General features: G+C 42.5%; 1 protein-coding gene across 1 annotated transcript; it reads right to left on the bottom strand.

Moving 5' to 3' along the window:
• Positions 1–836: 836 nt before the first annotated feature.
• Positions 837–4,553, bottom strand: LOC139556547 (kelch repeat and BTB domain-containing protein 11-like). Its single transcript, XM_071370612.1, has one exon. It carries the CDS (start codon positions 4,412–4,414, stop codon positions 2,291–2,293), a length of 2,124 nt encoding a protein of 707 aa, XP_071226713.1. The 5' UTR covers positions 4,415–4,553; the 3' UTR covers positions 837–2,290.
• Positions 4,554–16,217: the final 11,664 nt, after the last annotated feature.

The following is a 16,217-nucleotide window of genomic DNA, read 5'->3' as shown; positions in this document are numbered from 1 at the left end:
AACAGCACTATCAATAAGGCAGGTCCTACAGGCCCTTGTTGTGTCGCACATGGACTACTGCCCAGTCGTGTGGTTAAGTGCCACAAAAAGGGACTCAAGAAAATTGCAATTCGCTCAGAACAGGGCAGCACAGCTGGCCCTTGGATGTACACAGAGAGCTCACATTAATAATATGCATGTCAATCTCTCTTGGCTCAAAGGAGAGAAGAGATTGACTTCATCACTACTTCTATTTGTGAGAGGTATTGGTGCCCTTCTTTGTGAGGCATTGGAAAACTTACCTGGCCTTTGTGGTTGAATCTGTGTATTTGAAATTCCCTGCCCGCCTGAGGGATCTTACAGATAACTGTATGGGGTATAGACATGAGGTAGTCATTCAAAAATCGTGGTAAACTCTATTATTGCAAATAGTTAGTCCATGCAACTTATGATTAGTCTTGTTAAGCACATTTTTACTTCTGAACCAATTTAGGCTTGCCATAACAAAGGAGCTGAATACTTATTCACGCAACACATTTCAGCTTTTCATTTTTAATTAATTAGTAAAAAATTCATTCCACTTTGACATTATGGGGTATTGTGTGCAGGCCAGTGGCAAAACAAATCTAAGTGTAACTTTTAAATGCAGGCTTTAACACAACAAAATGTGTAAAAACTCGGGGGTGTAAATACTTTCTGAAGCACTGTATGTGGAAAATGCATTGGATTTGAAAAAAGTCACCGACTGTTGTTTTGAGGATGGAATTTCAACCACATGATTATGTCATTATGGTAACCTAATTTAAACATAGACAAACCTTGTATAAAATGTGTTCAATTTGTACCTTTAAACAATGTCAGATATTCAACATTATAACTTTATTTTATTTATTTATTTGCACAAAAGAAAACAAGTAATAGACAAATATACAGATGAAAGCAAATAAAAAGAAAAGCCGGTGTGTGTGCATGTGTGGTTGGAAGCCCAAGGGTTTATATGAAAACCACACCACAAACAATACACAATACATAAGTACAAATATAAAAAAGGTTTGTTAAAACAGATAACCTACTAATTATGAATGTATAAATGAATTGATCAGTATAATGTATCTGCTATCAGAAAAAAACTATAGGCTGGGCAGAACCATAAATCTAAGTTAAAGAATAGGACTAAATCTAATAAAACTTCATTTGAAGTACATTTAAAGTTTGATTGGATTTAGTCCTACTCTTTAAATTTGATTTTTGGTTGAGATGGAGACGTGAATCCAACATATCAATTATTAATTTGTTGACAAACTGGGATAAAGCCAGATTAGTCAGTGGTACTGATGGAACTATGCAAGCAGAAGATACATCTCCTTCAACTGTTGATATTTGGTTGCGTTGACATCCAAATACAAATCAATATCACCTTTGAACTACAAAAAATAGCCTATAAACTTGTTGACAGGAAAACAAATGTCATGTTGGATTCACGTCTTCAACTAAACCCTAAATTAAAATGTAAGAATAGGATTAAGTGGCTCGGATGGAACTATCCAAGCAGTAGATAAATATCCTTAAAATGTTACTTTTGAAATACAGTAAATAGCCTAAAGTTAAGGCTATTTTACAAACCAATGTAACATTCAACCTTAAAATGAGTAACTCATCCATGGCCACATTTGAGGTTACTGTAACTATAAATGTATTCTTATTTAATTATATAGACCGTGCATGTTCAAGATAGCATGCATACTGTAGGTTGTTGCAGGTCTGCGGAGAGCTTCCCAATTGCTATAATAATCTGTGCAGAATATCGAACGGCATTGATCACTTGCACCATGTACTTTTAATGTCATTTCAACTGCAATCCAACTTTTGTTCTGCTGTTAGAATGAAGCACAGTGATAATAGATTCATCTGTTGTATAAATAAACAACATATCTGATATTGCATTCCCATTTTAACTTTGCAGCGCTTTTAAATGGTTCAAAGCGCAGTGATAGCCATTTGGATGGCAACGAAACCAAAAATCAGACATAGTTTTTCCATTGGAATTTGGTTGTGCTTTTATGGTTGAAAGCATAGTGAGTGAGAACACATTGGAAATTCAACTCACTTTTGGCTGTCTTTTTGAGTGGGTGAATATGGGTTGCAATCTCATTTGTCAACTTCTCAACCAAATATTACCCAATTATCCATGTTGAAATTATGTGGTGTGCACTGTGGGTATTTTATCAAACACAACATATTTTGTTCTCATATGACAATTCTGAGGCCACTTTTACTGAGTCTCCAAAGAGGTCATTATTGTGCATTTGTCTCAGGCTGTCTTGGGCAGAGCCAGGACAAATGGGACAAGGGCACCTTTTGCCTCTACAGGTGCTTTGAGTGCCAGTGCCTCGGGCAAAAACTGTTCATTCTCCTCTTCCACAACAAACTGCAATGTTTGGGACTTGTTCACACAGTAAATGGTGTTGCCAATGACAGCACAGCGAAAGGGCAAGGGGTTGGTCTGCTCCAGGGACGCACTGTTGTGCCATATTTTTACCACGGTGTTGTATTTGAACACGTTGACGCCGTAATCACGGTTGACATCAAACCTGTAGACGAAGTTTTTGAACGCCACCATGTCGGTGGATTTCTTCCTGCTGTTGTTGAACGGGCATTCCTCCCAGTCGTCTCTTTTAGTGTCATATCTTAGCAGACGATAAAATAGAGAGCCTCCGGACACGAACATCTCTCCATTACAGGTTGTTGCCTCGTGCGCAATAGCAAAAGCCCCTTTTGGTAGTGGCGCCACTGGGCGCCATCTATCCAGGCGAGGGTCATATTTCTCCACCGTAAAGAGACATTCCCCTCCGATTGCAAACAGGTAGCCGTCCATGGACACCAGCTTGAGCTGAGACCGACCCTCAGTGAGCGGTCGAATTTCGCTCCAGCTGTCGGTGAGTGGGTTGTAGCAGAACACCTTGTCCGAGACTTTGCCTTTGTCGTCCTGCCTTTTGATTCCACCTGCCACAAATAGGTAATTGTACATGGTGCATATCCCAGAGCCCTTTGTGTTGATTTCATCTGGCATCTTCGTCAGCACTTTCCAGTCCTTTGTCTCCTTGTTGTAATAGTAGATCATACGATTCTCATTCAGGGACACGATGGATAGAGGGCTCTGAGGGCGACTGTTCTCACGACTTGTAGGTCTGCTCCCGACGCCGTCATACACCTCGTTGATTTCAGCCACCATCAACGCCCTCTTTCCCTCCATTCTCCTGGTGAGAATTAGTTCTCTCTCCCCTCCGGTCAAACGCCCATAGACACCGGGATCCCGCAGTATTTGCAAGAAATTGTCACTCATGTACTTGTAGGCTTTTTCCTTCAACTCGCTGAGACGTTGCTTTTTGGCTATTGTCAAAATATCATAGCAGTTCTCGGCGGTAATCTGCTCCGACATTGTATCGAGAGCAGCTTGAACCGCGCTGGGGATTTGTAATATTTTAGCTCCGGTGATGACCTCTACAATATTATCCTTACTAACCTCCATTCGGCATGAGTAAATGTAATCCACCAAAATGGTCAAAGTCTTAAAACTCACCCCCTTCACTCGCAATACGTCTCGGGACTGCCGCGCCTTGAAATAGTCACTTTTCTCAGCCAAAACGGCTTTATGCGCTTCAAGTTTCTTTCCAGACACTTCAATCACTAAATCCGTCTCCTCTTTAAAAGCAAAGACTCCGTTTCCATATCCACATCCTTCCTGCCTCGACCGCAGTGCTGAGTTTCCCTGTGTAGTGTCTGGGTCGCTTTCTCCCCACACAGCATTCTGTCCCGCACTGCCTGGCTGTCCGCGCTGATGTACTGTCAGCGCTTCTGCAGCGATACAATAGGTGACAGACGCAGAGCTCCCCTCCTTATGCCCCACCTGGGAACTCGCTTTATCAATCAGACAGTGATATTTCACAGCTCCTCCGCTGACTTCACACACGAGAGGGGTGCTCTGTGCTTGCGTTTCGTCATCCAGGCAGCAGAGGGAATATCCCAGGCTGTGCGCCACGTCAGCCTGTGCGCGGCAATTCTCCTCTACCGCATCGCGCTCTTTTGAACAGAGCTGCTCTTTGTTGAGCTGTGGGGTATTACAATGTATTAATGACATATGCTTTTGATCATCATTTGCATTTCCTGAGCCATCCCTTGGTTGGCTACCATTATAAAATCCAAGACCCATCACTCCATTGTCCATTTCAACAAGTGGTCCATTAGTCTCCGTAATACACTGGTACCCAAAGTTTTGATTCTCGTCTGGATCTGTTATCTCGGGTATATTTCCAACGAAGTCCTGCATCAGCAAAGCCATTTTGTCCACCTGCTCTTTCTCGTGACAGGCAGGTGGTGTATCAGGATCAGCACTGAGTAGACACACGTCTGGGATGCACTGGGCACTGTTATCCATTATCAGAACGCACGGGTTTCTGATCTATGCATTTTTGATCATATTCTAGTTAAATCAGACAAGTCCAGTATATTGCAATAAGAGGCAATATAAGAGTCAATAGGTTTGATGGCAATCACCACTTAATGATCTCTTTCAGTCCCTTGGGCTAGGCCAACTACAGCTAATACAATTCATCATCTGAACATCTAGTATTGTGTTTATTTACCTAGATTGTCATTATTTCGCCACTACGGCCTATTTTTTTGCCTTACCTCCCCAATCTTACTTCATTTGCACACAATACACTTTTCTATTGTGTTATTGGCTGTACGTTTGTTTATTCCATGTGTAACTCTGTGTTGTTGTTTGTGTCGCATTGCTTTGCTTTATCTTGGCCAGGTCGCAGTTGTAAATGAGAACTTGTTCTCAACTGGCCTACCTGGTTAAATAAAGGTTAAATAAAAATAAATAAATAAATACAACTCTGGATTGTCACGTATGCTATCTCCTCTGGTCTCTTATTCGTTTTCATTTGATCAGAGGGAAATATAAATAAAATGCATTTCCCTTGCAGCAACACGGCGGGTGGATGATGCCACGCAAGGAAACTGGGGATCACCGACGATACAATCCTGTTTTCCTTTGTCCATCTTCATTTCAGGGTTCAACAGGTGCTGGTGCATCATCTGTGGAGAGGTGGGGAAATTATGCGCATCTGCATCGAGACTTATTTACCTCTTCTAAACATAATATACACAACAGCGACAAATATTTGAGACAGTGGATTGTGGATGTGGCTCTTAGCGTTTTCACCACTGTATTCTGACTTTTAAGAATATACTTATATTGATAATGATCTATTTGAATTATACCATCTAATGTGTGCTATAGGCTATCAGAGGATTTGTGTTGATTGTGTAATTACTTTTGTGCGCCATAATATGTATACTGTGAGCGGCTTCATTTTTATCCATGGAACCACTTCAATAAATAAATGCTTTCTTCCTTATCCTATTATTGCGATCAAAAATCAGGTTTTGAAAACAAACAATACGAATTGTAACGAACTAAAGAACAAACGCATAAACTACAAAAGCCAAAGTTAATGTCATACTTACTCGTGCAATAGGCTTACTCCCCAGCTGCAAAATATGGTGCCTGGTGCAGTCTGGTTATAGCCTATCTGATGCAGCGCAGTTATAAGGGCTTTCCCGATCGCAAAACTGCTTGAAGAAAGAGCGAGTCGAGCCCGGAAACCTTAGGCTATTCGCTGCCGCAGACGACCGTGGCCTGTCAGTTTCGGATTGAGATAAGATTAAAGACTATTTTTCACCTTTAATATTCCTTGCAACATAACTTCGAATCCTATCTAAACCAAATTTGAGAAAGTAAGTTAGAAAAACAGTTAATGATTGAAGATTTTCCTTGCTCCTAAACAAATTTTGCGGATGATGTAATATAATGAAGGGATTCTGGTTTGTACATTAAACCCTCCCCTTTTATTAACCCTTCACAGAAGTGTGATCTAAAGTCTGTCATTTATGACTGGAATGAATGACAGAGAAATGCATCAAAAAGTTTAACCTATACCCCGTAATACATGTGGGATTGGATTATTGTTCATTTATTACTGGATCCGTAAATTACTATAAGAAAGACAAACACTTACAAAAGAGAAGTGTGGGGATGAATAGCTAAACAAAAACGTATGAATCAGATTCACACAGTGCATACAGTGCCTTCGGAAAGTATTCAGACCCCTTGACTTTTTCCACATTTTGTTATGTTACAGCCTTATTTTAAAATGTATTAAATAAATGTTTTTCCTTAGCAATCTACACACAATACCCCATAATGACTAAGCAACAACAGGTTTTAAGAATAAAAAAACAACAGAAATACCTTATTTACATCAGTATTCAGACCCTTTGCTATGAAACACGAAATTGAGCTTAGGTGCATCCTGTTTCCATTGATCATCCTTGAGATGTTTCTACGACTTGATTGGAGTCCACCTGTGGTGAATTCAATTGATTGGACATGATTTGGAAAGGCACACAGCTGTCTATATAAGGTCCCACAGTTGACAGTGCATGTCAGAGCAAAAACCAAGCAATGAGGTCGAAGTAATTGTCCGTAGAGCTCTGAGACAGGATTGTGTCGAGGCACAGATCTGTGGAAGGATGCCAAAACATTTCTGCAGCATTGGAAGTCCCCAAGAACACAGTGGCCTCCATCATTCTTAAATGGAAGAAGTTTGGAACCACCAAGACTCTTCCTAGAGCTGGCCGCCTGGCCAAACTGAGCAATCGGGGGAGAAGGGCCTTGGTCAGCGAGATGACCAAGAACCCCATGGTCACTCTGATAGAGGTCTAGAGTTCTTCTGTGGAGATGGGAGAACCTTCTAGAAGGACAACCATCTCTGCAGCAGTCTACCAATCAGGCCATTATGGTAGAGTGGCCAGATGTAAGCCACTCCTCAGTAAAAGGCACATGACAGCCCGAGTTTGCCAAAAGGCACCTAAAGACTCTCAGACCATGAGAAACAAGATTCTCTGGTCTCATGAAACCAAGATTGAACTCTTTGGCCTGAATGCCAAGCGTCATATCTGAAGGAAACCTGGCACCATCCCTACGGTGAAGCATGGAGGTGGCAGCATCATGCTGTGGGGATGTTTTTCAGCAGCAGAGACTGGGAGACTAGTCACGATCGAGGGAAAGATGAACGGAGCAAAGTACAGAGAGATCCTTGATGAAAATCTGCTCCAGAGCGCTCAGGACCTTAGACTGGGTCAAAGGTTCACTTTCCAACAAGACAACGACCGTAAGCACACAGCCAAGACAAAGCAGTAGTGGCTTCAGGACAAGTCTCTGAATGTCCTTGAGTGGCCCAGCCAGAGCCCGGATTTGAACCCTGTCAAGCATCTCTGGAGAGACCTGAAAATTGCTGTGTAGCAACGCTCCCGATCCAACCTGACAGAGCTTGAGAGGATCTGCAGAGAAGAATGGGAGAAACTCTCCAAATACAGGTGTGCCAAGCTTGTAGCGTCATACCCAAGAAGATTCAAGGCTTTAATCGCTGCCAAAGTTGATTAAACAAAGTACTGAGTAAAGGGTCTGAATACTTAAAAAAAATATATATATACTTGTATTTCACCTTTATTTAACTAGGCAAGTCAGTTAAAAACAAATTCTTATTTACAATGACGGCCTACCCTTGCCAAACCTGGACGACGCTGGGCCAATTGTGCGCTGCCCAATGGGACTCCCAATCACGGCCGGATGTGACGCAGCCTGGATTTACTTAAGTAAATGTGATATTTCAGTTTTTTGTTTTGAATAAATTTGCAAACATTTATTAAAACCTGTTTTTGCTTTGTCATTATGGGGTATTGTGTGTATATTGATGAGGGGGGGGAAACTATTTAATCAGTTTTAGAGTAAGGCTGTAACGTAACAAGATGTGGAAAAAGACAAGAGGTCTGAATACTTTCCGAATGCGCTGTATATCCAGATTATCCAACTCAATATTGAAGGCACATAAAATGGATCCGTGGCATTGCAATCCCAGAGGAAGTAGGCCTACAATATAAAGGGGTAAGGGCTATTACATTTTCCTACTCTCCTTCTGTCAAATGTCTTGTTTCATCTCAAACCCAGAAGTGGGTCTTGAATGATCCCCATGTTGATAGCAAGTAGAACAACCAGCAACCGCCAACCAGCACACAGGCCCTTTAATGAGAGTCTATTTTAATAGACCCTGCCTTATCTTCAGGAGAGAGTGCATGGCTCATGACCAGATAACCACATGGGAAAAGCCTCCCCTCTGCACGGTTAATCAGAAATAGCTGTTGGCACAGGAAAGCAGAAGGTCATTTTAAACGGCTCAGAAACAATGGTGAGAAAAAGGAGGGAGAGGAGGGCCACAGGAAAGATCAAACCTCAGTTTCGCCGGGCCACAGTCTCTGGTAGGATAGATCAATGGTTCCCAACCAGGGGTACTAGGACCCCTGGGGATACTTTGCCAATCCAAAGGGGGTACTTGAGAAGACCCATGAGACCATAGGCCTACTGGTAAAATGCACATGAGTGGGCACTTCAGGGGTACTCCGGTCAGAGCAAAATTAAATTGGTGGCACAGCAATCAAAAAAGGTTGGGAATCACTGGGATAGATAAAGGAGCATGCAGATGGGGACCAATGGAGGTCAACACACACACACACACACACACACACACACACACACACACACACACACACACACACACACACACACACACACACACACACACACACACACACACACACACACACACACACACACACACACACACACACACACACACACACACACACAAAGTCCTGCAGTAGTTCACTGATGCCTGATCTCACTCTGACAGCAGAGATGAGCTGGTGAAAAAGGGATATTAGATATTATAAACCCTCTGTCATGCTTTATGATGCCACACTGATGGAGAGCGGGCAGCAAGCTAAAGGTCACAAACGCATACTTAATAAGTCTACAGCCATTCTAGTATAAGTTGTTGTTATGGGGCATTTATTCCTAATTTATTAATTCTCTTTGTTTATGAGTGGGCAGGATGAAGATGACCGCTTTCCGCAGCTCCATTAGTGTATTTCAGTATCCAGTACACAGACCAGGAGGAGTAGGACTCATTACCAGGGACATACAGTATATACTTCTCCGTGGAGGAGACCACTCCAGAGCAGACTATATATAGGCCACTGCAGTAGACGGAAGGTAATAATAGTGAAGCAGAAGATGGAATGAGAATAAGAATGAAGATGCAAGGGATGTGATTAGTCCCAGGCTGTAGGTTATTTGCTTCACTGGATTTTGTACATGAGAAATCACTTTGAGTGAGATCCTGAGGGTGGTTTCAGCTATAAGTCCCTTAGTATATTATTATATAGTATAGTATAGTATATTATATAGTATATTCAGTCAGTTTGTCTGTAGGCTTACCTGGATTGTTCTTACCTGGCATGCAAGATCAAAGAAGATCATTACTGCGGATATCTCTTAAAAGGATAGTTCACTCAAATTACAAAATGGCACATTAGTTTCCTTATTCTGTAAGCAGTCCGTGGAAAAGGTATGACAACAATCCATACTTTGGATTCCAAATGCTAAGTATTAGCATTTGTCGTACACATCCTATTCGAGTTCTTAGCAATTTTCGCACATCATGTCCAAATCATCCGAAAGTATCTAAAATTGATTGTGAAGCTCAACAAAGTCACTTATAGATGATGTGAACATGATGCACGGAAAATGCTAATATCTGTCCCATGACTTGAATGGGATTTGTGCCTCAAATGCATTTGGAAACAGTGCCAGGGAAGCTAAACCAAAGCATGGATTGCTTATACCTTGTCCATAGACTGCTTACACAGTAAGAAAACCAATATGTCATTTTATAATACGGGTGAACTATACCTTTAAGGTTGGACAGGAGGAAGAATAAGGCGTAGTCATCATGCACGCAACCCACTGGAAAGAGAGGTATTTTAATGAATCCCCGTGGCAACTCTACCAGCATGTCTCATTGCTTTGGACATCTGAGATGGAACGCTGAGAAAATCACATCAAGAAAGATACACCAGAAGTTTGAAGTGAGCGTAACATTATGAATGATAATCAATCATCAAGTGGAAACTGCGTTACATCACTGTATGATTCCCAGTCTTGTGGACAAATAAACAGCAGGCATCTTTTCCTAATTAGGCTTTAATCAGCGCTAATGAATCTTCCAGAGCAAGCAGCAGACAGTGATGTGAATGAACTCACTGTCCGGTCCCAAGGGACAGCCCATGGTACTGATGATGAAGCCGTAGGCAATTTCACTGAGTGACACAGGAAGTTAGACATAACAGCAGTTTATATCTACACCATGCAAAACAACAGTATGCTGTACTGTAGATGTAAGCAGAGTATGTACTGTATAGTTGCCAACTACAACCTGTCCGGTTCCCCTCTCTCCACTGGGATTCTCTGCCTCTAACCCTATTACAGGGGCTGAGTCACTGGCCTACTGGTGCTCTTCCATGCCGTCCCTAGGAGGGGTGCGTCACTTGAGTGGGTTGAGTCACTGACGTGGTCTTCCTGTCTGGGTTGGCGCCTCCCCTTGGGTTGTGCCGTGGCGGAGATCTTTGTGGGCTATACTCTGCCTTGTCTCAGGATGGTAAGTTGGTGGTTGAAGATATCCCTCTATTGGTGTGGGGGCTGTGCTTTGGCAAAGTGGGTGGGGTTATATCCTGCCTGTTTGGCCCTGTCCGGGGGTATCATCGGATGGGGCCACAGTGTCTCCTGACCCCTCCTGTCTCAGCCTCCAGTATTTATGCTGCAGTAGTTTATGTGTCAGGGGGCTAGGGTTAGTCTGTTATATCTGGAGTATTTCTCCTGTCTTATCCGGTGTCCTGTGTGAATTTAAGTATGCTCTCTCTAATTCTCTCTTTCTCTCTTTCTTTCTCTCTCTCGGAGGACCTGAGCCCTAGGACTACCTGGCATGATGACTCCTTGCTGTCCCCAGTCCACCTGGCCGTGCTCCTGCTCCAGTTTCAACTGTTCTGCCTGCGGCTATGGAACCCTGACCTGTTCACCGGACGTGCTACCTGTCCCAGACCTGCTGTTTTCAACTCTCTAGAGACAGCAGGAGCGGTAGAGATACTCTCAATGATCGGCTATGAAAAGCCAACTGACATTAATTCTGAGGTGCTGACCTGTTGCACCCTCGACAACTACTGTGATTATTATTATTTGACCATGCTGGTCATTTATGAACATTTGAACATCTTGGCCTCATAGCCTGGTTCCTCTCTAGGTTTCTTCCTAGGTTTTGGCCTTTCTAGGGAGTTTGTCCTAGCCACCGTGCTTCTACACCTGCATTGCTTGCTGTTTGGGGTTTTAGGCTGGGTTTCTGTACAGCACTTTGAGATATCAGCTGATGTAAGAAGGGCTGTAGAAATACATTTGATTTGATTTGAACTACATAGGGCAAGTGTCATAACCCTCCCAATGGAAAGAAAACTCAAAATGTACTCATTATTTGTCTGCAAGAGTTCCTCAAGACTCTGCTTCAAAGCAGACATGGTTGCAGGAACTGTTATGATATGCATGCTCATGACTATCATATAAAAGTTTGACAGATAGCAGCAGAGGAGAGCTTTAATTTAAAATATACCTCTCCTGAAAGAGAAACACTGTGCTGGAAATATGAATATGAATCCCAATTCTCTTCTCCATAACACTATCCATTTGAAGAATTTGCAAGTGAATTTCCTTTCTTGCTAATGCAGGCAGAATTGCCAGTCTATCTAGCTAGCAGAATCCCCTCAAGTGGTTCATATGTGAAGTAATGTGACTACCAAGAAATGGAAGATAAGAAATGTTCAGAGAGTAAAACGGATGAAATGTCATATCCACAAGTGAAAAGATGCACGCAAAGCCTCAACAAACATGACAGTGACTCTAACAGTTAACTGGAAGTTGAAGTCGAGCAAATTTACAGTAATTTGCTGAATTGAAGGCAGGCCTCTCCAGTACATAGCTTTCGGCCTCATCAGCCACCCTCTTTCCCAGCCCAAGGCAGGACACACTGAAAACACACACACACACACGCCTGCTTACAATATCTTCCGCTGCTACGCATTAAAACCAGACTGCTTACATTTGCCTCTTTAATAAGCAAACTTCTTCCCACTAGTGCCAGAACAAGACTAATCCTAATGTGTATTGACTTTGCGTGGGTCTATTACCAATGTGAAGAAAGGGGATGCTTGGATAAGTCAGTGTGTGTATGTTTAAGTGCCTCTCCCTGGCCCTGCAACCACGTTCATTACTCATCAAGACAAATATTTGTCACAGGAACGTTCAATACTTAAATGGATGTTTGAGGGTGTTCGTACAGCAGTCCCACTCTGGTAAAGGATGAGATCTATTGAATGTGTTGGTGATTTTTTTACTAGATTCACACTGATTTTTAACCAGAAGTTAAAACAACCATGACATTCATTGTGGCAGATACTTCTTCAAGGGCTTTCTAAAGGAGCCCCCTCCAGGAATTCCAAGTGTTCCAAAGACATATTGTGCAGAAATCTGCTGCCGTATCTCATTCCACATGGGTAAATATGAGTGAAACGATTACATCTCATCTGGAAATATTTCTCCATGTTCCTTTCCCCAGGGCTGGGGACCCCCTAGCAGATCACGGAGGAGGGGAAGAAGAGAGAAGAGAACAGAGTGGAAGACTGAAAGAAAGGAAGGAAGCTCTATTGGCCAGGGTTTGTTCCTGTTGTTCCTCTCTCCCTCATATTTCCACCCTAATTAGATCACCATTACCCTGCCTCAGCCACAGCCACCTGCAGGGGAATATGTGCTCCCAGCTGAGTCCCAGTAGAATCACAGCTAGCATAGCGAATGGCTAAGTTAGCACCGCTATTATTTGCTACTGCCTTCCTGACACTTGAAGTACTATCACCCCAAATCCAGAAATACAGTATCCTGGTAGAATCATATCTACAGCGCTGGAGGCTTTAATAGATGCCCACGCCACTCACTCGTTGCCTGCAGAACCAAGAAGGAATCCGCTTTGTGTCCAGTAAAAAAAGAACTCTGAAGAATACAAAGTTGTTGTGAATCAATGTCTGCGTCACAAATGGCACCCTCTTCCTTATGTAGTGCACTACTTTTGACCATGCCCAAAATAGGGCTTTGGTCCAATGTAGTGCACTAGGTAGGGAATGGGGTGCCATTTGGGATGAACACACTCCTACTCCTACTCACAATCAACACAGCTGCCTATGCATGGCTGAGCCTTAACTCCATGACCCTTACACTCTGAAATGACTGTTACAAGCTGCGCTAGCTAGACTCTCTTTCCTTCTATGTGTCGCTCTTGTCACAGTGATTCCATAAATCTCAGGGGTGGATGAGCAGATGTGTATTTACAGAAAACACTAACCAACTGGTCTTGGTGGGTGATTGCAGGAAACCCTTGCCAACTAGCAGGACTTAATAGGCCTGATGCATTCCCTACACCTGAGCTGGCTCAGTGACCAACCACACAGAACGAGACAACCAACATTAGGGCAGCAAATTGTGTGTATGCTGCTTCTCTGTCATTTGTGTCACAATATCTTTTGAGAATGTGTATCTTAAAGACACGTTAATCTGAGCTGATGTTGAGTCATACTGAGACAATCTGAAATGTTACAGTGAAGTAACTATACCGTCACCCACTAATATCCTCTTGGGTAATGCTTTGATGCAATTTGGTTCCAAAACCTGTCTATGCATCATACAAGAGGACCGCTCTGATGATAAAATAGCAGGATTGAGAGAGACAGATTGTGGCTTAATGACCCTACACTTTTGAGGGGAAAGACAACAAATAGCATCTGAGCTACTTTCAACATAGAGTACAATTCCACGGCCAAACATAATTATTAACCTGCCGTGGATCAAAGCAGGGAAAAGTCTAGACAGAAACAAAAATGGTACTGTATATTAGTGATAGGGCATTGACTGTGTCAGTGACATCAACAGTGTTTGTTGTCCTCAGCTGATGCTACACGGCTCATACAGTAACAGGTAATGGGAAGGGGAAGACTTTACTTTTAAAGCACACTCACTTCCTCTGCAGCTGTCTTTCTGGCCAGCTGACTTCCTGTGTTTAGCTGATGCATCCTTGCTCTGTAGCCTTGTGGTGTCTCAGGCCACCAGAGTCATTGGTTCCGGGGGCCACGTGGAAAGACAGCTCATCTTAATCACCCACTAATGGAATTACATTATAGGTAAGACACGACCTACTCAACAGTTAAAATAATCAACAGACATTCTAGCTTTTGTAGCACTCACGTGGTGTTTTGTTTGGGCAACGGTCAATGAGACATTCTTGAACTTTTTGGAACGTTCTGGAAGAACTTTCTCATATTGTAACATGGCATGTTGTTGTGCTGTACCCACTGATGTCACTCAGTCGCAAGCATTGGACAGTTTGTACATCTTTGTGTGCACAGGCCTCCTCATTCCAGTAGGCCATTTACTCTGCTCTTATAGCCCTGGAAACCATTCAAAACAAACAGAGAGTATACTGCATGATGCCAACCCTGCCTCTCTGCTTACTTCCTTTAATTGTAACTGAACCACATGGTTGTGCAACATAGTATGGGGATAGCAGCTTGCAGTTATTATCTTTTGTCACAAAGTGTTATCAACAAAGGAATGAATCCACTGGAAACAAGCTAGAAGACAGCACATATGCCACAGATTACACAATGGAAAGTCTTTCCAAGTGCATAAGGTAGACTACTGTATGACAACAACCGGATGACATTTTTTGTTAACTGAAATATTTTGATGGAGACCTACCAAGTAGAATTTGGTGGTTGTGGATTATGAAATGACATTGCACCAAAACAAACTGAGAGATTCAGGAGTTATTTGAGGGAAACTAGTGTCCATCTCTTCACAGCAGTGGAGGATCCTCCGAGGAGGAAGGACCATCCTCCTCAGTGAATTTTCTTAAAAATGTGAAGAGTAAAACATTAAAAAAGTTTTCCTTTTTAGAAAAAAACTATACTAAATAAAATAACGTCACCAAGCAATTGATTAAAACACACTATTTTGCAAAGAAGGTCTACTGTAGCCTCAACAGCACTCTGTAGGGTAGCACAATGGTGTAGCCGGAGGACAGCTAGCTTCCGTCCTCCTCTGGGTACATTGACTTCAATACAAAACCTAGGAGGCTCATGGTTCTCACCCCCTTCCATAGACTTACACAGTAATTATGACAACTTCTGGAGGACGTCCTCCAGCCTATCAGAGCTCTTGCAGCATGAACTGACATGTTGTCCATCCAATCAAAGGATCAGAGTTTTAATCTAGTACTGAAAGCAAAAGCTACAGCTAGCTAGCACTGCAGTGTATAAAATGCGGTGAGTAATTGACGCAAAGAGAGAGAAAGACAATAGTTGAACAGTTTTGAACAAATGAATTTCCTCCAAAATGAAGGAGAAGCGAGAGAGAAATAGAGAGAGAGATTCTGTCATTTCTTTTCACTTTCAGTTTCATTTACTTAGCTAGCAAATTCAGGTAGCAAAAAAACAAAAAAGTGTTAAACAAATCAAAATATATTTTATGTTTGATATTCTTCAAAGTAGCCACCCTTTGCTTTGATGACAGCCTTGCTCACTCTTGGCATTCTCTCAAACAGCTTCACCTGGAATGCTTTTCCAACAGTCTTGAAGGAGTTCCCACATTTGCTGAGCACTTGTTGGCTGCTTTTCCTTCACTCTGTGTTCCAACTCATCCCAAACCATCTCAATTGGGTTGAGGTTGGATGATTGTGGAGGCCAGGTCATATGATGCAGCACTCCATCCCTCTACTTCTTGGTCAAATAGCCCTTACACAGCTTGGAGGTGTGTTTTGGGTCATTGTCCAGTTGAAAAACAAATGATAGTCCCACGAAGCGCAAACCAGATGGGATGGCGTATCGCTGCAGAATGCTGTGGTAGCCATGCTGGTTAAGTGTGCCTTGAATTCTAAATAAATCACAGACAGTGTCAACAGCAAAGCACCCCCACACCATCACACATCCTCCTCCATGCTTCATGGTGGGAACCACACATGCAGAGATTATCCGTTCACCTGCGGTTGGAACCAAAAATCAAAAATTTGGACACATCAGACCAAAAGACAGATTTCCACCGGTCTAATGTTCATTGCTCGTGTTTCTTGGCCCAAGCAAGTCTCTTTTTCTTATTGGTGTCCTTTAGTAGTGGTTTCTTTGCAGCAATT

This window comes from Salvelinus alpinus, chromosome 27, assembly GCF_045679555.1.
Source record: "Salvelinus alpinus chromosome 27, SLU_Salpinus.1, whole genome shotgun sequence".
NCBI lineage: Eukaryota > Metazoa > Chordata > Actinopteri > Salmoniformes > Salmonidae > Salvelinus > Salvelinus alpinus.
The sequence above is the reverse complement of the archived record's forward strand: the minus strand, read 5'-3'. Positions and strand labels throughout refer to the sequence as shown.